This window comes from Nymphalis io, chromosome 15 (genome assembly GCF_905147045.1).
Source record: "Nymphalis io chromosome 15, ilAglIoxx1.1, whole genome shotgun sequence".
Lineage (NCBI taxonomy): Eukaryota > Metazoa > Arthropoda > Insecta > Lepidoptera > Nymphalidae > Nymphalis > Nymphalis io.
In genome coordinates, this window is record NC_065902.1 from 3,560,101 (window position 1) to 3,585,022 (window position 24,922).

Sequence of the window (24,922 nt, forward strand, 5' to 3'; positions counted from 1 at the left end):
TCGTACAATGTACGTTGACCATTTTTTCATATTATGGTATTTGTACATTAATTATTGAACGGTTGCTAGCACTGAATTAATGTCAATATGACAATTAACCTAAAAATTGTGTATAAAAATTAAGGTTAAGACGTGGATAAAGTAAACAAAAATAAAAAAGTTTGATAATTTAAATCTGAAGAACAAAGTTAATATAACCATTTATTATGTCAGAAACTACTGAAACTGTAACTGAAAATAAAATAAACAGCGACAATAAGGAAACACCGAGTATTAGCGAAGAATATGCTTATTTAGATCGTGGTGGTTTCTCTTCAGAGAAGTTTAAGATCGAACTTCGTGGAATGCCTAAATTTTATGGCATAGCAGTAAGATTATACAAACTGTTTTAAATTTGCTAATGAGAATTTGTTTGAAAAATATTTATTATCGTAGTTTATTTTAGGAATTGAAAAAGTTGATGAATCATAAATTAGGCTTGAATACAAGCAAAATTAAAAGACCTAAGAATGGCAGTCATTGGCTGTATGCATGTTTCCAAAATAATGAAGAACGCACTAAAGCTATATCTGTATTAAACGGATACTTATGGAAAGGTTTAATATTTTTTATTTATATTGTATCATACTTTTGGTAACTATTTATTCTTTAATGAAACAAAGATAGAATAGTAAAAATAAATTAAACTTTGTAAGTAATTGTCTTTAATATAAATAAAAATCTTTCTTTTTTTTGTAGGAAAGACATTAATAGCGGAAGAAGCAAAACCTGCTCCTGATCCACTAGTAAGAAAGAGAAAACAAGAAGAAGATGCTTCACTGATTAAAAAGAAAAAAGAGAATGAACATAAGTCCCAAGAAGAAAGACTAAAAGATGCTGTCACACCTTATTGGAATATTCCTTATGAAGATCAGGTAGATTATGAATAAAACATTTAAAAATATTTATCAACATACATATTATTACGTACATAATAAAATTTTAAAATGTCTGACTGGCATACCATGCACCGCCTAAAATGCTGAGTCTAACAGGATTAAACTTTGCACAGGAGATTCTTATGGAATATACAGAAAGCATTAAGAAAAGATTTTTCAGAGTTCATCTCCTAAGAAAATTAAATGGGGGGTGACAGTTTATACTCTTATAATAATTAAATAAAAGGTTATTGGTTATATAAGATGTTAATTTGATATTTTTTTTAAAAACTTGAGTTAAACTTATTACGAATATTTATAATTTTTATTAAAAATTTTAGCTTAAACTCAAGGAGAAAGAAATTAAAAATCTACTCATGAAATTTGATAATGAAGTATGGAAAATTGATAAAGGACGGCGAAGTCTGATTGAGTCAAATAGAAAACTGCATAACGGACTTAGTTTTGAGCTTAAACCCATAGAGAAATCACCAGTCACCGAAGGCTATAGAAATAAATGTGAGTTCACTGTGGGCATTGATGATGAAACACAAAAGCCCACAGTTGGGTTTAGGCTCGGTAGCTATGTTACTGGGACTGTCGGCGTTGCTCCTATTATGAGCTTGACTCATATATCTGAAAAAACAAAAAAGGCTGTTTTAGTAAGTAAATATTCTTACATTCATAATTATATCATTTTTATTAATTAATGGGACGGAGTATTCATTTCGAAATGGCAGTTATATATAATCTTATATTGTTTGATTTGTCTGTTAAAGTAAATGTTTACTTTTATAATAACACCCAATGTAAGATTTTTTTTTAAAACTTAACATTTCAAAAAAAGGTAATAATATATTCAAATATTTGTAAATCGAAGCCAAATAAGAAATTTTAGAGAGATTAAACATTTAAGCAATTTAATTGAATTATTATTTTCAGCTATTTCAAGAGTTTGTGCGTAAGTCAGCAATGGCACCATTTTCACCAGCCGACTTTTCCGGTTACTGGAGATACCTAACTGTTCGGGAATCATCACACTCTGGAGAGCTCATGCTTATCATAGCTATGCATCCACAGGTAAATAATAATTTTGTCTTAATATTTCACCGAGGGTTAACTTTTAAATTATTATGAAGCAGAATTAAGTGATTTTTAATTTAAGTAAGTAAAGCTCTGGCTCCCTACTGTGTATATGTAAGCATTGAATATAGTTTTTACATTTGTTTATAATTAATAAAGTTTAACAAGATTTTTTATTGTTTTTCATGCGTAACTATATATCATAGTTATTTAAGTCTATGACAATGAAATGAGCAATTTATAAACTATAAAGATAAATAATACATATTGCGTGAGAACAAAAAAAACAATAATCCATTATTTGGGAAAATCCCTGATATTTAGCTTTTGAGCATAGACAAATAGGGTTGCCATATAATATATAAATATATTTAAATTCAAATTAGAACGTAAATATTTAAAAAAATAATAATAAATATAAATACCGAATGAAATAGAACCGACCTTCCTTCGTGTCATCAAGAAAGCAAAGCAAAGACTTGCCTTTAGTGCTAAAGTAATAGTATATACCACTAAATCAATATCAAATATAATAAATATAAGTAGGAAGCACTCCTTGAAAAAAAGTAATTTTCCTGTTTAATGGTGTGACCAATGTACCTGTATTTTTTAAAGGATCTAACAGTGGAGGAATTGGAAGAACTGTCAAAGCAACTTGTGGCCCATTTTAGTTCAGAGGAAGCAGTCGCGTGTGGCGTCAAATCTTTGTATTTCGAGGTTATAAAAAAAAGGTTAGTCATGTTAATTATTAAGTTTTTATTATCATATTAAATTTGTCAGAATTTACAATATAAAGTGGGTAGGTATCTGCGCATGATAGTAATTCATATAATTAATTTCAACTCTCATATGCCAATATGCAGCTCAGTCATTAAATTTAAACTTTTCATTTCGATTATACCTTTTGATTTTAACCATATTTTAAAATTTATTTAATATTATTAAACAGAAATAACTATCCAGTGTATCTAGATTAACTTGTGTTATTAATAAATTAACATAAACAAATCATTAATTATAGGAGAGTGGGTGAAGATGCAACAAAGCCAACTCATCTGATGGGATCAACGCACATCGTAGATTCTATACTGGGGCTGCAGTTCAGAATATCTGCGGAGGCATTCTTTCAGGTAAATAGCTAAGGAATTGACTAATAGTCGAAAATAATTAATAATCATCACCTCAGATGGCGAAAATCAAAAAGTAGTAAAAAAAAGAATCTGTCAATAAAATAAAGGAAACGGAAGTTTTCTTCGATAAATCTTGTCACGTCCGGCCTGCGCACTCAGATCAACACGGCGGGTGCGGGCGTGCTGTACGCGCTCGCTGCGGCGCTGAGCGCGGCGCGGCGCGGCGACACCGCGCTCGACATCTGCTGCGGGACCGGCACCATCGGACTCTGCTTCGCTCAGGTACAATACACGAACATTCCTTGAGGCCTTCCGGAGGGTGCTCCGAGAATGGAGTCCGGTTTGATAGTGGGTATTCCGATGTTCGGGACGCACTCGGCGCCTTGAACACCGGCGAGCCCAACGTACCCTCCCACTGTTCCCGTGAGGGAAATGCGTAACGCGTTTTTCCAGCGTTAAAAAAAGGGTGCTTCCGAGAATACAGTACTCTACGGCCCTCACACTCCGAGAGTATAGTACGCTACCCTCACTGTTGGGAAACTTATTTAAGTACCGTCATAGATACTTAGCCGGTAAGTGCATAAAGCTTTTGTTGCGTTTAATAAGTTTTATAAATTTCTAGCAATGTTAATTTATTTGTTGATTAGTGTTAATTTCGTATTTTATGTAATATATGGTTTTACAATTATATGTTTAATAAAATCCTGTTAAAACATTATTATTAAATGTTTAAATAATAGAGTATTACACCCATTTTTGAAAAGTGTCTCAATTCGATTCTATAATGCTATTAAACCTCTAAAAAAAACACAACATTTTTATTCAATCGATTAGCTATAAAATGCATTTAAATTTCACATTTTCAAATTTCGCGTAATTTGATGAATACGTTATATATATTTATTTATTTACTTATTTAAAAATAAAAATTGAGATGATTAGCACACCTTACCGCTTTATTTATTTATTTATTTCATGTCCTTCACCCAAAGGTTGTCTGGAAGAGATCGCTGTTTTAGCGATAAGACCGCCTTTTGTACAAAATAGTTTTCGTACGTAGTTCGTTTTTTGTGTTTAAAATGGTTCTGTAACTCTTTTGGTGTACAATAAAGCATATTCTATTCTATTCTACGTTGGACGCAGTGGAAGCCTTATTGCTCTATGGTCATGACGTCAGTTGGCTGTGTAAACAAATGTAACGTTGATTACTAAAATAGTAAAAGTACAAAACCTATATACACTGACCACTTGAGACTTTAGTTTACACAGCCGTATGACGTAATAACATGAATATTTAAATTTATTTTGTTATTTTATGAACTAAAACTTATATTTTCCGACTGCCGTTTGTAATATATTTTTAGTTTTTATCTCATTTTATTATATATTTTATACCTTATTAAAACTGACTAACGGTTATGCCACATAATTGCTTAAATGAGTGTTCTAAGTGTCAATATGTTTGTAAAATTCGTTTGTTTTAGTGTGTTCTAAATTACATTACAATAATAAACTGAAATTTTTATAGCATTGCGACAAAGTTCTCGGCCTGGAACTGGTTGCAGAAGCCGTGAAAGACGCAAAGGCGAACGCGGAGCTGAACAATATAGAGAATTGCGAATTCTTCACGGGGAAAGCTGAAGATATATTGCCCTCAGTGTTAGCGAGGGCTACGGGAGATGACATCATCGCTATTGTGGACCCTCCTAGAGCTGGCCTCCGTAAGAAACTTTATACTAAACTAATAATCTTAGAAAGCTGAGTTTATATTTTATTTATTGAAAAGTGAAAAACTCTTTCAATACAGTGGCTGTTAATTTTACTCAGAATTCATATTTTTCATTTAACATTTAAACAAAACAGTAGCAACACTACACGCTATTACGATCATGAACTATGTATAAAAATATTTTTATCATTTATCACGTTTTTTTTAAATAGTAAAAAAGGAGATATGGAATAATTGATCGCATTAATAAACAAACAGTAATAACATAAACATATAAAGTAAATCTAAAGTCGCTTCAAAGTTTAAAATTACATCATGAGTCAAATTAATATTACCCCGGCGCCTCCTCATATCCGGCGCCTCTTATCATCACCTTTCACGCCGAAGGTTGTGGGTTCGATTCCCACCCAGGACAGACATTTGTGTGCATAAACATGTCTGTCGAGTCTGGGTGTAATTATATATATATAAGTATGTATTTACAAAAGAAAAGTAGTATATGTAGTATATCAGTTGACTGGTTTCCATAGTAAAAGCTCTGCTTAGTTAAAAAAAAGAAGACATCCTGTCTTAATGCGACAGTGGGACGTATGTAGACTACATTGCTGTTGATATCTTGACAGATATGCGAGCAGTCACTCAGCTCAGGAACACGGAGAAGGTCAAACGCCTGATCTACATGTCGTGCAGTCCGGCGTCGGCCATCAAGAACTTCGTAGACCTGACACGCCCTTCGTCCAAGACGTTGCGTGGCGCGCCCTTCGTGCCCGTCAGCGCCGTGCCCGTCGACATGTTCCCGCACACCAAGCACGTCGAGCTTCTCATACTGTTCCAAAGAGAGGTGCGTGCCCGAAAGAACCCGACCGTACCCGACCGTACCCGACCTTACCCGATCGCACCCGCCCGTGTCTCGTGTCCACCAGTTGCCAACACTTTGTGAAAATATTTTATAGTTTTATGTTTTCTAACTTTAATTAATGATCTCTGCTTTAGTTACACATATGACTTACACTTGTACTATAATAATGCCACTGAATATTATCTTTCTTTATATTAATTTTGAAAGAAAAATGTTGAGATTAATTCAAATAAAATAAAATACTTTTAGATGTTCACTTATAAATAATCATAATTATAAATTAATGTAAATAGTATTTCGGACGCCCTGTAGTATGCATATATATGTATTATATCCCACAGTTAGAAGCACATTAACCATGTTAGACATTATTTTTTTCTTCCAACAATGTATATACATAGGATAACTGCTCTGTATAATAGATGGTCCATCTATCAGTCAACCGAAAAGCATTTTTATTATTAGACTTATAAACAAATTAATTTTTAAAATTTTTCTTTTTTCTATAAATTTATTGATTTTAAATAGCCTTAAATTAATTTATAAATTTTATTTTTATTGCAGTGTGCATCGAACTCAAAAGGCAGTACCGAAGCAAGTGAAACGCCTACCGAAGCAAGTGTTCCACTAACAGATATAAATAAAAGTGAAAAGACAACCGACGAGCAAGCTTCTCCAGGGGATATTGTAAATAAAAATGATGACATGTGACATGATTATTATTTACATAAATAATAAACGATTTACATTTTGATACATTTTTAAATACATTGTCGACCTTATTTACATAAATTTCAATGTAGTAAGAATATAAGCTTTCTTACGGACATCTGAACGATTTTTATAATGATAATACTAAGCTCTAGCTTATGCTCTGCTCATGCTCAGGTCAGTAATAGCTGATGATGCAATAAGCGACCGATCAGTTAATATTACTGTGACAAATGGTTTTTTTTGTGAGATATCATTTCCTGAGAAAGTTTATAAAAGGTAGGCGAATTGGAAAATGGATCACCTGATGGTAAGTGGCACCACCGCCAATAGAAATTGGCTTGTTAGAAATATTAACCGTTCCTTACATCGCCAAAGTTCCACTAATCTTGGGAACTAAGATGTTATGTCTTTTGCCTTTAATTACACTGCCTCTTTAAACCAACCACGCTAAGTGACATTGTTTAGCGGTAGAATAAATAATAAGTGGGTGGTACCTACTCAACCATTTTTTTTAACGCTGGAAAAACGCATTACGCGTTTCCCCCACGGGAACAGTGGGGGGTATGTGGGACTCGCCGGTGTCCAAGGCGCCGAGTGCGCCCCGAACATCGGAATACCCACTAAAAAACCAGCGGTACCCTTTCCGTCTTAACGAGGAGCGCCACGGGATCGCTTTCGCATGCTACCGTGGCGTACCTACTCAAACCAAGTGAATACCTTATTTTTCTTTCTGCCTGATGTGTATATATATATATAAGCAGATAAACAAAATGAAGATTAATGTTTTTAACAAATTACGCAAAGAATCAGTATTCTCTACAGGGATAATCTGAATCTGATTTGAACATTAAAAAACGTTGGACTAAAATTCGACAGCGATGAGTCGAAATTTTATGAAAAAATATTTATTATCGGATAGTTCTTTTGTATAACCTTAAACATTTCACGTTAACATCGTAGGAAATAGATTAACAAGCTGCATCAGAGTTTATGACTTTATATTAATAAAGTACATTTTATAAAAAGACGCGACGGAGTAATAAAAATATTAATACATGCGTATTATTTCAAAACTACCTATTCATGCGTTTTTTGAGTAAAAAAACATAGAAAATAATATATACACAATTAATGATATTAAAAAGTATAGACATGTTGTAGCCTAACAAAACAAAAGAAAAAAACTCATTGAAAGCACTCACACGCATTGTCTTACATTACGTACGTTTAACTACATTACCGGTCGTGTGAAAGAGATGTAATTAATGCTTATTAAAACTAGATGAAAAAAGAAAAAAAATATAGCTAGTGTTTGTCACTTACGCGCGGTATACGAAAATTTTACTCAGATCAATCAATCAGTACATTTCTGGCAGAGACTAATAAAAATATAGAGATACAAGTATTTTACGCAGTAGGTACAATGCTATTTTATATATAAGCATAGTACTTTATATGAAAACTAATTAGATGGTTATATTATTATTGCACAACTGTCTAAAATTATTCAGTAATTTAATAAAATTTGAATTTAATTATGCTAATACTTTTCATTACTACATTGAGTTCTACGATACAGAGTTGAATCAAGGGATTAGCGAAATAATAGTGTGATTTTTTATACGCATCAAATTTAATTCTTCAAACTATAATAGAAAATTAAGGTGGGATTCATTAATGCTAAACGATTACCGGAATGCGCCCCGGAGCTGAGGGCGACGAAGTAATTCAATTGGAATTTAATAAAGGAACCGTCTCGAATTCCTTGCCTTGCACTGAAGTCCCAACATCGCATCGTGAATATTTTCACGTACTAACTGACATTCGTTATTAAAAATGGAAAATATATAAGTACAGTCAAAAGCAAAACTTGTGTAGATAGATTAAGTAGTAAAGTAACATTTATCTTTAACTTAATGTAGCTACAGCTAACTTCAGAAAACACACTTTATTATAAACTACCCGTCACGGGTTCATTCCACACGTATAATAAGAGCATTAACGTTTACAGAGCATTTACGCAGCGGCCGCCACTAAAACGACTTTACTACTTTGACGAGCCGGGTGACGTGATTGGTAGATGCTTGCCTTTCACGCCGAAGGTTGTGAGTTCGATTCTCACCCAGGGCAGATATTTGTGTGCATGAACATGTCTGTATATGTAGTATATCAGTTGTCTGGTTTCTATGGTACAAGCTCTGTACAAGCTTAATTTGGGATCAGATGGCCGTGTGTGAAAAATGTCAAAAAAAAACTTCCATTTGGCATGAACTTTTTCAACATCTTCAGTAGTCATCAATTTACACAAAACCCTAATGAATTAAACACCTAAACCTTCCTTATTAATCACTTCGTCCATTGGTGAAAATCGTATGAAAAACCGTTCGGTAATTTTAGAGTTTATCGCATTCAGTCAGGCGCGGTGAAAAGATTTAGTTTTATAATTATTATTTTTTTTATATTTGCCGGGAAGGCAAATGACTCTACTTCACCTGATGGTAAGTGGTAGTAGAGTCCAAACGCGACGACGGCTAGTATAGTCGGGAAGAATGTTCTGCACTAGCCGCCCCCGCCTTACCGGCCCGCAAGATAACTCGCCTCGTTTAAAGGAACGAGGTTGTACGAGGAGGGCAACATGTGAGCTGGTAAAGAATATTATAAGTCATATAAATTCAAATTAAAACAATACATAGTATTACTATTTATTTTTTTCGAGAAATCTGAAAACAAAAATGTAAAAAGGTGATATTTCCACAAATGCATACCAAAACTTAAATAATTTAATAAATATTTCGTATTTTAATGAATTAATAAACATATAATATTATTTTTACATTATTTTTCTTTACAACTGTACCCTGAGTTTCTATAGTCGAATATGTAAGGCAGTACATAAGCCTTTCTGAAGACCTTTTACCGCTTGAATAGAAGAAGCTTTCATTAGGCCTCTGGCTGTCGAGGAAGAAACAGGCTTGACGTGGGCACTTGTTCTTTCGTCTAAAACTTCTATACGAGTTTAAATCGATGTGGTTATAAGAAATATGAAAGGAAAATGTTCCCTAACTATATTTTTTACTTTAATTTATTATCATTATTCGTTTTCAATACACAAGAAACACGGTAAGAGTTTTCGTAATAATATAAAAAATTTATTTGTAGTTTTGTATTTCTTTTAAATATTTATTTTTTTATATTAACATATGTCTTTTACTAACGTTATTATTTATATACTTACCTTTAAACAGATCAAATTATTGCTGAAAGTGAAGCTGTGCTAGATCCTAAGGGCGAACTTACCCTGAAATGGCGAGTCAATTACAATGATCGAAAAATCAGATTCTCTTTAAATTTTAACGAAAAAGCACCATCTATAAATTGGTTTGCTATGGGATTTTCTGATAGAGGTGATTTGGAAAATTCCGACGTGTGTCTGGTTTGGACAGACTATACTGGTCTAGATCACTTTGAGGTAAATCTATATTTGTAATTGTTAACTATATAAAAATATGCATTTGTGTTAACATAAAATAAAGAAAAAAATAAATAGATAACTTCCCAAGTACCTTCTTTTTTAGGATATGCATGGAGATAAAAATGGAAAATTAATACGGGATAATCATCAAAACTGCGAAGACTTCCACGTTGATAGGAAAACTCAAAGTATTGTTTTTGAGCGCCATTTTGATACGTGCGACAAAGAGGATTATATTATAGAGGTATTTGATACTTTTTATATTTGTTTTATATAATTATCGTTATATATCTTTAGTATATGATACTGGCTAGTACATAATGTGTTTCTTCTAGGAAAAATATTTTCATTTTACTTTATTTCGAAGTAATCAGGCAAATAATAGTATTTTCGGAAATTAATTTATGAGCCGTGGTTATGAGGTATCGTTCTTGGTGGTTAACTAAATGTTATTTTCCAGGATGGTACAGTCCACGTAATCTGGGCACGTGGGAAGGACAAACTGTTTTCATCCAAGGGCCTTTGCATATCCTGTACATCTACCCACGATCACGGCTTCATACGCGTTCGTCTGCTTACAACACCATCTGCACTGCAACCGTCCGCGCACGAGCTACGTATCACAAACAAGGAACTAAAGGTTCCAGGAAGTGATACAACGTATTGGTGTAAGGTTTTCAAACTTCCCGCTTTTGTTACTGAGAGCGTTCATCATATTGTTAAGGTATATATTATTTGATTATGATTTATTCAATACTTATTTATTTAATATTTAAATTATTAGGTATTCAAGATCGTACAAAAATTAATACTCTTATCGAGTCTTATTTAATTTAGTTGCAAGGAGTTATAAAATTACAGAAACCCATCGTAAATGACCAATTCTTGGGCAATAGGCTCCTCTCTTCTCAAGAACATGGATTGGAGATCATTCCATGCTTCCGTGCGGATTAGTGCATGTGGACCGTGTAGTAGAATATAATCTTACATCATTCTATCAATATCCGTTCTATCATGAAATTCTTAATTTAACACCTAAAAATGTAATTATAATATAATGTGATGGCTTTAAATAATTTTAGTTTGAATCTACAATAACGAGAGGTAATGAGGGGTTGGTACATCACATGGAAGTATTTTATTGCGATGACGATCCCAATAAAGAAATGCCAATGTTTGAAGGAAATTGCTTTTCGCCAAAACGGCCGGAGTTAACCAAAGTCTGTTCAAAGGTAATTAATATTAAAAAAGAATTTAGCTAGACAAATGTTATATTTAGTGTTACTGTTATTATAAATTGTGAATTTTAGGTCAAAGCTGCTTGGGCAATGGGTGCGCCACCATTTATTTACCCACAAGAGGCTGGATTACCACTTGGAGGACCAAAAGCTAACAAATATGTTATGCTCGAGGTCCACTACAATAATCCTGACCTACGAAATGGTATTTTTTTTAAATTTATATAAAAGCATAGCTATAAAGTTAGTTATCTTATAGGTTTGTAGTTTGTAGTATGGGTATATTAAAAGGCGATCGTCCTAAGGGAGTTTCGAGTTCAGCGAGTATCTATCGAGCAGTTTTTTTCGTTTTTCGTATCTAAAATTTATTCGACTATAATTTTTACAGAGAGTCAAATATATAAATAAATTACTATTTACTGTCGTTTCTGGTGTTAGCTATAAAAAAAGCCCTTGTAAAATCGGTTCATTGGTTCACGCGTAACAGACAAACAGAGTTACTTTCGCATTTATAATATTATTATAGGTATATAATTATACATTTTCTTTTTAAAAAGATTGGGTGGACAGTTCGGGCATTATTCTCCATATAACTGCAAAAAGACGTAAATACGACGCCGCGATCATGGAACTGGGATTGGAATACACAGATAAGATGGCGATTCCAGGAGGGCAGAAAGCCTTCTCGTTGACTGGATATTGTATACCGCAGTGCACCGGTGTGGTAAGCAGCTGTTCAAAATACTATTATTTAGCATTACTTCATGTTTTACTACAGACATATTTCGGTAGTTACTCTACTGTGAATTTCAAATGTTACAAATTATAACATTCTTGATTAATTGCAAGAATAGTAGATCCTTATTAAACTTAAGATTGTTTCTTTCATCGGAATCTGATTTATTAAAGTATTTTAACATTAAATTCTGACGATTAGACTTTTACACTTATTGACAATGTCAGCGTTCAATAGATTGGTTGAACCATTCTTTTCTGGGCTTGGGGAGGACTGTTATTATACTCTTTTCTTCTACTTCGTGTCCATTTGTCATTACCTGGCATCTTACAGTACATTTTGCGCGCACAGGGACTTCCCGCGGCGGGCATCGTAGTGTTCGGTAGTCAGCTGCACACGCACCTGACAGGCGTGGCGGTGCGGACGCGACACGCGCGTGGTCCGCGCGAGCTGCCCATGCTCAACGAGGACCTGCACTACTCCACGCACTTTCAGGAGATACGCATACTACATCGGCCAGTTCGAATACTGCCCGTACGTATGATACCAATGACATTATACATATCTTTTTAGACAGTGCCTCAAATAAGAGACTTAGAAGTAGATCTCTTTCTCCGTTTTATTGTTAATGTCATCATCATCAGGGTGACTTCTTAGAGACGACTTGCGTTTACAACACAAAGCACAAGGAGGAGGCTACGATTGGTGGTCACGCGATCACGGATGAAATGTGCGTCAACTACATGCACTATTATCCGGCTACCGAGCTCGAGGTCTGCAAGAGCGCCGTTTCTAATAAAGCGCTAGAAGATTATTTCAAATTTGAAAAACGGTACGTTAAATTTGAAAAATAGGTTAATAAGATAAACATTGTTATATAATAATATCAACATCCTATAAACGATTAAATTCAACAAGCGATAGAGGATGTACTAGTATAATTTAATATAGACTAACTAAACTACTATGGTATTAGGTATGTGCTTTATTTGTGTTAATAATTCATGTCGCGCTCAGCAATATAGAAAAACATCGTGATGATGATAAGTGGGATGAATGTCCGCAAGATGTGGATCCTCCTACACAAAAAGAAGCAGCCTGGTGAGATATTAAACTTTCTTCTTAAAGGGAGAGGAAGCCTTAACCCAGCAGTACGGGCCGTTAGTCTACGAAATAGATACTCTTCCTAATGTTAACGTAGCGAATTATTCACAGTAAAACATATTACGCTTTAACAAAGTTTTACGTTATAACTTTTTTATTCGTGTGTTTGTAAGTAACCCCAATTTAATATGTTACAGATGGGACAACATGTCCATATCGTTTAAGGCCGCTCCTCGCGCTAACTACCTCTCCATTAAGCCATGGACGCCTCTGCGAGCCAAAGCGCTACATATCCTGTATACTGAGTCGCCAATATCTATGCAATGCAATAAGTCCGACGGAAATCGATTCCAGGTTAATTTTAACAACAGTAAGAGTTAAGGATTGAGATTATAATCACAAAAAGTCTTTAGTGTCGTACTTATACCTCTCGATATACTCGATATTTACAACTGTAAAGGCATCTAACATAGGCCCTACACACAAAGCCTTCTGGCGTAGTACCTAGAATATACATATTACGATCAAAGACATTAAGATGATCACACAGACAATTTCTACTTTTTAATTAGTTAGACATATGCCTAACAATAACAAATAAACAAAATTAAAACGGATTAACTTTTATAACAGTCATCTAAATACAATGTTATGTAAGTGTTTTTATAAAACATTTATAATATTTTTATTTTTATTTTCAGGGAGACTGGGAAGGTATCGAAATACCTCAAATTAAAGTGCCATTACTCGAAGAACGCAGATTTTGTCCGAATATGCACAATGGTATTTAAATAACTTGCTGAAATTTGAAAATGTTATAAATCATAAATAAAATAGTTTTAACAGTATTTAATGTAAACATATTTAACTACATATAATGTAGTCATAAAATTGTTTAATCTTACATAATAAATAAAAAATGGATATTTGTAAATATGCTTATTAAAAAGTCATTTAAAAATAATAAAGGCATGTGATGGAGTATATGCGGTTTTTTTAATTCTTTTCCTTATAAAAATAAATTACATTAGTAATAATTTTTTATTTTTTATTTTGGTGTTTATACTAAATCTATAAACAAGGAAAGGACTGGCTGACCAAAACTTTTTATTCATAGAACATTGATAAAGACAGGGCACGATTTAGGAGACAGCATCCAGGACTACAGCCCCGATGCCTCCAAAATAGGAATTTCTAAAACAAAAAAGATAATTCCAACACTTAAACAAATTGAATATAGTATACATATAGAAATAATATAATGCAAATTTAATTCTTATATTTTAACATATCTCCATATGATGTTTGTTAAAATAATTCAGTTTATTCCGCAATAAATTATTGAAACATCCACTAAAAAAAATGTTAACTTAGGTATATGGAAAATAACTAGGGGCCTCGACTTACTTGTTGCCCCGGAGCCTCCAGATCTCTAAATCCCGCCCTCGATAGAAAACCATACAAAATATAGCTGCTCCGTGAAGTAACTTCAAGTGTACTACGAGAAAATTTATATCTATAATTAATTAAAAAATAATTAATAATTAATTCTTGAATTATTGTAGCCCTTTTTTAAGATCTTAAAATTATTTCGTGTTTAAAAGAAAAGGAATACTAAAGTTTCATGTTCCCTGACTTAAGAACCATTGTTCTATAAAAAAAAAAAACGTAGTTACTGTGAGGTGAGGCTACGGCCTTCCTTTTTAGTATGTGTTATGGGTTGAAGTTACAGTGGCATGATAATATATTCCTTATAAATTCTACGTGTATCGAGATGGTTCCATGATCGCTGCCTCATTAAGAAAAGCACCGTGGTATTTTATTTAAGTAATATGTCTGAGAGCCGAGATGGCGCATTGGTTGGAACGCGTGAATCTTAACCGATGATCGTGGGTTCAAACCCGGACAAGCACCACTGAATTTTCATGTGCTTAATTTGTGTTTATCTCATCATCATCATCTCGTGCTTGACGGTGAAGGAAAACATCGTGAGGAAACCTGCAAGTGTCAAATTTCACTGAAATTCTGCCACATGTGTATTTTATCAACCCGCATTGGAGCAGCGTGGTGGAATAAGCTCCAAACCTTCTCCTCAAAAAAGGAGAGGAGGCTAAGGTCCAGCAGTGGGACATTCACAGACTGTTACTGTTATATGTCTGCATGCATAAGCCTACCAGAAAAAATAAGCTCCATAGGAACTATAAACGTTTGACTTTTTACTACTCAAATAAATTTTTTTATCTACTTATATTGATTATTGACAATTGTCTCTTTAATCATTGGAGGAAGGCTACGATTATGTGACTTATGAGCCTTTGCTATAAAACTAAGTTCTAAAAGATTAAAGTTTTGAACCTTAGCGGTCGGTTTCCGCATGATTTTTATCAAAAGTAATGTCAAAATTTATCTCTTTAGGTTTAATAGTTGTTGGACTGAGTACCTATGGAAATTATTAATCTTTAATATTAAAAATTGAACTTACATGTTTATGGTAAGGCAGTTTATAATTTTAAATGGGAAACGCTTAATTTGCGTAAAATTTTGGTCTCTGTGAAGCAATTATGTTATATATGTAAAAGAAGCTGTCAAGTTACACTTAAAAATATTTATTTTAAATTACATCCAACGCTGATATTATAATATGGATAGTTTAGCCAACTTCAGTGCTAATTTCCTTGACGAATACACAGACCACAGAGTACGATGTCAATGCGCTTTGAGTCTTGACAATCAACAATTGTCAAAATAACAACTATCAGCGTATGACAACTGACGGCATGACAACTACTGCCCTCTAATAATACTTTAATATTTCTGTCTACACGATTTATTGTGTTGATTGTAATTTGGCAGTTCTTGTTCTTCATTAATTTTATAATTAATTTGTAGTTTCTTTCTAGTTTTGTAATTTCAGCTTGATTAAAAAATGTCGAGTGACAACGGGTTTAACAATGACGATTCTCCTAATAAAACTTTTACACATCTCCAGCTTCCCAGCCCCATAATAACAAGAAGAAACCGAACCGCTTCAACGTGAGTTTATCAATATAAATTCCTTTTATTATTTTCATGTGACGCAATTTTAACTTTTGTTCAAATATATACTTTAAGGTCCGAAAGAGCACTTCAAAATCCTATCGAATACGGAAAGATAAAATCTTTCTGTCGCGAAAAAGGTCACGGGTTTATAAAACCTTTAAAAGGGGGTGAAGATCTTTTTCTACATATTTCAGAGTAAGCATTTTTAAATTTATATTTTCGATTTATATTCAGTAAAATTCAAGTATGTAATTTATCTTTTTATCCATACAAAAATAATCAAGTTGCAACGAACTTTATAAAAATATGTATTATTTTGTGTTTTATTTAAAATTTTATGTAATGTTACTTAAAATACTCTATCTTTACTTATTCGCATAACTTGACAAACAATCTAATTTTAAACAAAATATACTCAACATTTCTTTCTTCTAAAATGAAACTGATAAAAAAAAATAATAGAATTAATTTAAATACCATTTAAATTACAGTATTGAAGGAGAATATGTACCATTACCAGGGGATGAAGTATCTTACCGACTCTGCCCGATTCCACCAAAGTTTGAAAAGTATCAAGCCGTTCACGTCAAGATTGTGCAACTTGTTCGAGAAAGGCATTCAAAGTGGCATGAACCTTCACTGTAATGCAGTATTAGTGTAATGATACAAAACTCTCACTTACTCTTCAATATCTTTTGCGTCCTTTCTATTCTTCTATTCATGTTTCTAAGTAAGACACCTAGTCTTCTTTCATGTTTCAATTAGCATAAATTTTGTCCAATGATCAAATGGAATTCAAAATATAATATAATCAGTATTTCAAAAGTGAGATGTTTTATATGTGGTGCTAAATTTTTGAAGGATTTACCATCTTGTAAGTTTTTGATAAACCAATATTAATTGCTTTAATTATTGGTAAAAGCATCTTGCACAAATGTAACATTAACATATTTACGTTCATTAAAAGGCCTAAGTATTGCAAGATTATAATTTGCAAATAATCTTACTATTCGATTTTGTGCACATATAATCTTAACTTAAATATAACCCATCTTGTAAATTTTTGATAAACCAATATTAGTTCCTTTAATTATGGGTAAAAACATCTTGCACAAATATAACATTAAAAGTATTGCATGATTATAACTTGCAAATAAACTTACTATTAGATTTTGTGCACAAATAATTTTAACTTAAATATAACTTGAATGATTGTGACTTAACTATCTGTATAAGTTTCATTATTATTTCTTGCTTTTATTATTAGATTTTATATTTAATGTACATTATACAATGATATTGAATCGAAAATGTTTTCATGTTTATTGTTTTAATTGTATGTAATATCATACACGCCAGTGTAGTTAGCATTATGTCAAGCTTGTTGTGTTTATTTTATGATAGCTATTGTACAACAAATATATTGTATGGTAAAAAATTTAATAGCAAATATTGTATTTCTCATTATTAACTAATTCCTACTTATCCTGATTTCCCTATTATAATATATATAATAATATTCCTGAAAATACTGGTGTTAATTCCACAATATTATAAAAAACTGCAGATTTTATTTATTTTTCTTCTGCAGAATTTATTTTTCTTATTAAGGAGTAGATAAATTAATCAAAGCTTATATGATTTTTAATTTAAAAATGGATATTGTGACCCATGTATTTGGGTCAGTATGTTGGTTAACCGTTGTGGGCTATGTTCACAAATAATATTTATACAACCTATGTTACAGCTTTTGTGTAATTCAAACAAAAAAAACTTAGTGTTGATTAACATGTCAATTAATTATTATCATTAATTAAATGAAATTTTATTTCATATTGTTAGCTGTCATTAACTGTTGGCCTAGATAGAGCGTGTTATTTAAAAAAATACAGCCAAAAATTGCCTTATGAAAATTTGTAGCTATTACATTATATAGCTCTCCTCAGACACTCAGTATCCAATTTAAAACGTAGTTAGTTGTTAAGTACTCTGTCATATGTCACTGTGTCAGTATCGAAACTGTCATAATGAAGCGTAGACAGAGAAACAAATAGACCAAGGGGCCGTGAAACCGTGATTGAGACAGAGACAGTTTGTCAATGTGTGCGTAAAATGTTGCCATATTAACTGCATTCCCTGTTTTGGGAGATAAATAATTTTCAGGTTTTAACTAAAATAAAATAAGATTATTAAATTTTACTTTTTAATATTTATTATACATTTTTTTTTATTAAAATATTTTTTGTCTTCCAACTACACCCAAAAACCGTTGCATTGTTTGTTTTTATTTCCGTTATCAATAGTACTTCAGCATCTTTATATGGTACTAGATTAACATTCTCCTCAGATGTTGAAATCTAAAACACACAATTAAATTATTAATAAAGAATGGTTACCACATATATTTCTATGTTAACCTCTTGACTCGGAATCTTATATTATTATAAATTCATGAAGAATGTTAAATAATTTTGTCATTCGGAAATGATAAATAGTAGAACGAATAAATTAAAATAACATGTTTATATATAACGAAGCAATTTAGGCTATTATTGGACTTTGTATTTATTTGTTTACATTGTCGACGAGTTGATATTTTTTATCGAAAATCGGGACATTTTTTTAGCTAACGCTGGCAGCACTTACATGATAAATAATTATAGGTTATGAATGATAAAAATTAGGAAAATCCTATTATCTTCAGGATTTTAATGCAGTATAAGGTTTCATCATGCTATGGCATAAATAAACATCATTGAGAAACTATATTTAGGGAACCGTCGTACTTACGCGTGAAAACACACGCAATTTTTTTCTTGCTATCGCTTTATCATGAAATAATGCGACAATGCACCGTTGTATAACCTTCGATATTGTATAAGGATTGTTTCTCGGCCTTTCCACTGAATTAGAATCGTTTTCTAACATGAAAATAAGCGAAAATTGAACAAAAAACACAATGAACGCACCAACTGTCAAGTTTATTTCGCTACTTAAGTAGCGAAACAACTTCTTGTCACCATTCCACGCGGTCACTACTTGTACAGTAACTATTTTTAATTTTTATTTGTTTTTATTTAAGGCTTTTATGTAAATAATTATTTAATTTTTACTGTGTATGAAACTGGACAAACGAAATTTTAGAAGATAACGTTATATAAAAATAAATTTACTTATTTATACATATGGTATACACCATATTTGAAAGATTATGAATAACATAAAATAAATACATTCTTTTGAAATTAGATATTAATTCGTTTTTATTGGTAAATTTATTTTAAATGTCCCATTTAAAATGAAGAATTTTTAAGTAAATTGAGGTAGTAAATAAATATAAAATACAACAATTTGTAGACATTTTATTAGTAAACACAATATGTATAATATAAATATTTTAAAACACTTAAGAACTATGATAATTCCTTTAATGTCAAATCACCATTATCATTACAAATACAAAAGTTGATATACATAATACATTATTAGTCACGTTTATAGGATTAAACAAGTTTCTTGGTTATTACAATTACTTTGTATTAATAACGAAAAATCACTGATAAAAACAATTATTTATACATAGCAAGTAAGATAGAATTTTATCATACATACGTACGTAGAAAAGTAATTTTCACATATCCTACGACTAAGTCTCATTCTTAAAGCTTAATCTGGAGACAAGGCAAGAACAAACTTGTATTTATATATAGGTACACAAATAGGTGACATTTGATTCAATATTTTGTGGTTTGTTTTTAAATTCATTGTCAACATTTTTGTCTTGTTAGTAAATTATTACTTAATCAAAAACTATTATGTCATGAATATGTCATACATGAACTATTTTATTAACTTAATATTTCGTTTAGTTTGTTCTAAGCCTGCACATCGAAGTTCTATAAAAGTAGTATTAAAAGACTTTTAACATTCAAAATCTATTATTCCACACATCTTTCCTTTCTTGAAAAATAAATAAATAGCATTGATTTCATTTGGAATGGTATAATTAAAAATTAAAATAGAATATCTAAAATGTGTAATAAGGATGATTTAATTGTAAAGTTTTCGAAAGTGCTTTTAATATAAATTTTTTCATTTAGTACCCTTTTCTAAGTTAAATTGAGCCTTCTACAACAGGAAGACATTCACTCTTTTTGTTTATAATAAAATATAGTGTGATGTTGTGAGTAGCTTGATTTTAATTATTGTGAACTATAGTTTTGGTGAATAAATCGTTGTAAATTTAAATGCATTTAAGAATGTTTTTTTAAAATTAGTGCTTTTGTAAATGTTTAATTTTTGTCATGTCGGTTACAAGTAAGTTTTGTATTTTTTCATGGTACGTTCATTCTTCTCCATTTGTCACTTTCCCATTCTGAAATAAAAAAATGCAATGTTTATTGGCTTACTGGCTGACACTGACTGGCTTAGTTGAACATTGATACTTGAAATTAATGAAATGTTACCGATAACCTAACAAACGCAAAAACATAATATTCATTTTGAGTACCTCTATGTATAGCTGTATGTCAATGTATCGAATGTCCTAGGACGCCACGGACGGTATATAGGATAGTGGCTGTGTGGTTAAACAATTGTAAGCTACTCTGTTCAGATTTTATATGGATTTACAGATTTTACTACAGACAGATTTTATATTCATTACTATTATATAAAAAAATGTTTCTACTCGAGTAAATATTTTAAGTACAGTGTGCGGTCACCTCGTGCAGCTGCGCGAGGTGGTAGTGTCGCTTGCGCAGCGCGGCGAGTTTGGCGCGCTCCGCGTCCAGCGCGCTCTCCAGCTCCAGCGCGCGCACCTTGCTCTCCATCTCCAGCCGCCGCGTGGCCGTCAGCGACAGCGCCGACGTGTCTAGCGCCTCTGTACGACACACAACGCTCTAGCTCACTGGCACGTTACTAGGGACGGGCTCGCGGATCGGGGCAGCACTCACCCTGGTCGCGCACGAGGGCGGAGGCGCCACGCACGCAGGCGACGACGGCGCCGGCGGCGGCGGCCACGGCGCGCGAGGCGGCGGTGAGGCTGGCGAGCGCGGGCGCGGCGGGCGGCGCCTTGGCGCGCGACGCGGCCACGAGCTGCGCCGTGCTGGCGGCCACCTCGTGCGCCGCCGCCGACACGCCCTCCACGCGCCCCGCCGCGCCCACCGCCTCGTCCGCCGACGTTCTGTGAGACGCATTTATTTTTACATTGCGGTTACTTCCTTCTAAAACCTTGTATATTGAGGGAAATGGGATACTCGAAATCTAATTTAAAAGAAAAAAAATTTCACTCACACCAACAGCTTGGCAGCGAACACGACCGCTTTCGAAGCAGAAATCAGACCTTCCGACCACTGCGGATTTCGTCTGTACATTTTCTGGCGAGTCTTCGGATCGCCCAGTTCGTTCTGCAGCTTCCTGCTATCCTGGACGAGGATCTTGACTGCGGCCATCAGCGTAGTGCAAGCGTCCAGGATCTTCTCGTTTACCTCTAGTTTAATGCCCGTATCGGCGGCTCGACTAGCTGCTAACATTTTCTGTAAATCAAAATGCATAGAGTTACTTAGATATTTAAATTCGGGCATATACATTTGTAAGCAATGACTCGCTATGTGCAAGCGTTTAGCGGGGAGACCGGCCTCGATCTGCGCGGCGGCGGCCTCGATGGCGCGGTCCATGAGCGCCAGCTCGTCGTCCACGGCGCGCGCGGCGGGCCGGTCGGCGCCGAGCGCGGCCCGCAGCGCGCCCGCCACGGCGCCGCGCGCCTGCGCGCTCGCCGCCTCCACGCCGCCGCCCGGCAGCGACTCCAGGCACTGCTTCGTCGACGTCAACATGTTGCGGCACTCCGTGTTCAGTTCTACGATGGTAGTAAAATAGATCTTCTGATAAATAATCTCTATTGTATTTAATTACCTATGTAACCTTATCGTCGGACCAGTTTCTTGCCTGAGAGTATATTTTAATGTTTCTTAAGCGGCTATTTAGTCTCCGGTGAGAAAGGTCCCCGTGATCGTAATAAAACCGTAGTCAAGAGTACATTCATTTTAAATATAGAATGTTTGCTTTTTTTGGCGTATATCTACGCTAGTTGAGAGCAAAATATTCTGCCAATGTCACGTATAAAAGAGAGGCGACACATATGAGGTCAATCGCTTAAAAATTAGAAATATAGAATGTGAATGAAGCGATACTTACTATCTGCCAGCTCTATGTCTGTGGTAATGTTGGATAGATCTGCGATGTAAGCGGAAAGCTTTGCCGCATTGTGAGCCGCGAAAATTGCAGATTTAGCTACGTCTTCTTCTTTGCCTTCAACCTAAATTATATCACGTGATTTTAGTTGTATTACTAAAGATACAAGGAAAAACAAAATTATTATTTATAAACTAACCCGCGTGTTTTTGGCGAGTTCCTCCAATGCCTTAATAGCTAACTCCGCGGCTAGGTTATTGGCATCTTGAGCATTCGAATTTTCGAAAGCAGACTGTGCTTCATTTATCACCTCTAAAGCGGTTTCACCGGCACAGGAGACCAATCGACACGTCTCTGAAAAAAAATATCAAATGCATTAACAATAAAAAATGAACCTTATATGCAAATTTTATCTTTTTACATAACTTTAAATTCCTTTTAACTAACTCTTTTAACTAACTTTTTTAAATTTAATTATATTATAAAAAAGCTTCATTAATAATAGCGGATTTTTAAACACTAAAAAATATAAGACAGAGCGTCTGTTGGTTCGTCGTCTGTCCAAAGCAAAAACAACTTACGTTTCTTGACGGCCTGATGAGCTTCTTCCAGTTGTATTTTGAGCGAGCCCATATCTGCTTCGAGGATTGTGTTTTGTTGCAACAAGTCCTGTAATTCACACTCGGCGTTCAATCGTTCACTTTCAGCATGCTCTAATCTAGCTTCAATCAACTATTTTATCGAGAATATACTTAACGTAACGCCGTCGAAGTCCAGTCCAGTAACGTACATTAATAGGGCCAACCGGAAGTATTCCACATGCAGATATTTGTTGAGATGCAGATATAGAGCGTAGTCGGAAAATAAAACATGCCATTAGATATCATGCAACTAATACTCAAGATAAGAAATTAAAAACCACAAATAAGCTCAGGTTACACGAGATATGAAAAAAGGTTTATATACACAAGACATAGTGTGACACATATCGAAGCAACAAATTGATAACAGTTACTAGTAAAACTGCAAAAAATATTTTTTCAATTTTGTTTTTTTTTTTTTTTTTTAAATCGTAGTCGCTTTTTATTATACATTTATAATGTATCCATTTCATAATAATAAATATGTCCACCACCAAAGCACAGGTTTTTGTTCGATAAACACACAACAAACACCATTCACTTGTTAGTCTAACCTGAACTTCTGTTTCTCTATCAGATATCGTACGAGTATATTCCTCTCTTTCTTTCATTCTTAATTCTTCAAATTCTTCTATTTGTGTTTTATACTTATTTATTTCTTCCGTTTGTGAAATGTTTATCTTTTTAAAATCATCTTCCTTGCGTTCTAACGTCTCAGACAATATTTTTATTTCGTTGTCTTTTTCGAAATTCGTACGTTCATACTGTGATTTTATATTTTCTATCTCTTGTTTGAATGTAGCTTCCAATTCAATGTTTGCTTTTAACGCTTGTTCAATCTGATCGTGTGATTTTAATTGTATATCCTTTAACCCCATTACTATAGTTTCAAGATCCTGATAAAACATTACAAATAACAATATTAAATTACGATTAACCACTAATGGCCTTACTTATAAAAGTTAAGCGGATGTTTGTATTTGATTTGACATTTGAAAGAAGAATATTTATTGGTGAAACCGTTACATTTAAGCCAACTGATAAATACAAACCTGTTTTTCAGTAATTAAAATATCTCGTTCAGCAACTGTTTTGTCATTTTCAAGTGTCAATTCTTCAAGTTTATTTTCCAAAGAATCCTTTTCATTCGCATAATCATTTCTAATAGTATCTATTTCTATGGTTTGTTGCTCAAATTTCGAAGACAGATCTTGATATTTTAATGTAATTTCTTCTATTAAATTATCCTTTGATTGAATAGATTGTTCTAGATTTTCAACTCTTGTGTGTTGTTCTTTTAACTCATCGTCTTTTAAATCTTCGAGTTCTTTTAACAAAGTATCTTTATTACTCAGAGTTTCTAATAAAGATTTAATTTTGTTTTCTAAATCTGAAACCTCTGCGCTTCGCTCAGTAAGAGCATTTGTTAATTTTAATTTTTCACTGTTTTCTTCTTCCAGCTGATTATTTAAAGCCGTAATTTTGTTCTCCAAGTCTGCAATGAGCTTTTTGGATATTTCTTTATTTTGCATCATTTCGCTAATCGTTGTTTTAAGGCCATCAATCTCATTTCTTTGGTTACTGATCACTTCTTCGTTATTACTTTTGATACTATCAAGATTATTTTGTAATAATGTAATTTTTTTAACAGCTTCTTCAATTTCAATCTCTTTTTCCTTTAAAATATTATCAAATTCTTGATTTTTTTCCGACAACTCTTCATCTAATTTGCTACATTGCCGCTCGAAATTACTTTGTGTTTCAGTAAGTTTCATTTGAAATGTTTCTAAATCGGCTTGTAAATTGTTAGTATAATTAATTTGCTCCTAGTGAAAATAAACCTTTTATCAAATGTTAGAACATGCAGTGTTACCTAAAGCAATTTAATTTTTCTACTATTAATTGACTACTTTTTAGTGTTAAGCCTTTTTTCATCAAGCATGCGTTAGCATAAACAACAGAAGACCATAAAATAATAATCACCCCCAGATGTCACTACTCTATATAAATAAAAATACTGTTTTCTAATTTTAAAAACTACTACTACGAGTATATATACTAGAATTAC

General features: G+C 33.2%; 4 protein-coding genes across 8 annotated transcripts in view; 3 read left to right on the forward strand and 1 right to left on the reverse strand.

The window, feature by feature from the left end:
* Positions 1 to 100: 100 nt before the first annotated feature.
* On the forward strand, positions 101 to 6,472 carry LOC126773984 (tRNA (uracil-5-)-methyltransferase homolog A). The gene is made up of 11 exons (XM_050495257.1): positions 101 to 368; positions 446 to 596; positions 739 to 914; positions 1,259 to 1,579; positions 1,860 to 1,997; positions 2,616 to 2,731; positions 3,022 to 3,130; positions 3,290 to 3,412; positions 4,659 to 4,851; positions 5,483 to 5,700; positions 6,283 to 6,472. The coding sequence occupies exons 1-11, from the start codon at positions 207 to 209 to the stop codon at positions 6,427 to 6,429; spliced, it is 1,854 nt and encodes a 617-aa protein (XP_050351214.1). The 5' UTR covers positions 101 to 206; the 3' UTR covers positions 6,430 to 6,472.
* A 2,937-nt stretch (positions 6,473 to 9,409) lies between these two features.
* Positions 9,410 to 13,877, forward strand: LOC126773918 (tyramine beta-hydroxylase). The gene is made up of 11 exons (XM_050495179.1): positions 9,410 to 9,552; positions 9,678 to 9,901; positions 10,008 to 10,148; positions 10,365 to 10,628; positions 10,987 to 11,136; positions 11,215 to 11,347; positions 11,700 to 11,866; positions 12,230 to 12,412; positions 12,523 to 12,710; positions 13,180 to 13,336; positions 13,684 to 13,877. The coding sequence occupies exons 1-11, from the start codon at positions 9,474 to 9,476 to the stop codon at positions 13,771 to 13,773; spliced, it is 1,776 nt and encodes a 591-aa protein (XP_050351136.1). The 5' UTR covers positions 9,410 to 9,473; the 3' UTR covers positions 13,774 to 13,877.
* Positions 13,878 to 15,773: 1,896 nt separating this feature from the next.
* Positions 15,774 to 17,464, forward strand: LOC126773905 (cold shock domain-containing protein CG9705). The gene is made up of 3 exons (XM_050495158.1): positions 15,774 to 16,015; positions 16,094 to 16,216; positions 16,513 to 17,464. Exons 1-3 carry the CDS (start codon positions 15,909 to 15,911, stop codon positions 16,664 to 16,666), a joined length of 384 nt encoding a protein of 127 aa, XP_050351115.1. The 5' UTR covers positions 15,774 to 15,908; the 3' UTR covers positions 16,667 to 17,464.
* A 1,905-nt stretch (positions 17,465 to 19,369) lies between these two features.
* The window catches only part of LOC126773894 (huntingtin-interacting protein 1), a 28,171-nt gene continuing 22,618 nt past the window's right edge, over positions 19,370 to 24,922 (reverse strand). For 3 of the 5 annotated variants that reach the window (XM_050495132.1, XM_050495133.1, XM_050495134.1), the window contains 10 exons: positions 23,907 to 24,680; positions 23,409 to 23,750; positions 22,795 to 22,945; positions 22,413 to 22,567; positions 22,217 to 22,337; positions 21,661 to 21,878; positions 21,317 to 21,558; positions 20,977 to 21,206; positions 20,746 to 20,903; positions 19,370 to 20,396 (listed from right to left, as the gene is read on the reverse strand). In XM_050495132.1, coding sequence (XP_050351089.1) covers positions 20,367 to 20,396; positions 20,746 to 20,903; positions 20,977 to 21,206; positions 21,317 to 21,558; positions 21,661 to 21,878; positions 22,217 to 22,337; positions 22,413 to 22,567; positions 22,795 to 22,945; positions 23,409 to 23,750; positions 23,907 to 24,680 — 2,421 coding nt within the window. In that variant the 3' untranslated portion in view covers positions 19,370 to 20,366. The remainder of the gene's footprint in view (positions 20,397 to 20,745; positions 20,904 to 20,976; positions 21,207 to 21,316; positions 21,559 to 21,660; positions 21,879 to 22,216; positions 22,338 to 22,412; positions 22,568 to 22,794; positions 22,946 to 23,408; positions 23,751 to 23,906; positions 24,681 to 24,922) is intronic. The other 2 variants (XM_050495136.1, XM_050495135.1) reach the window with 2 other exon arrangements.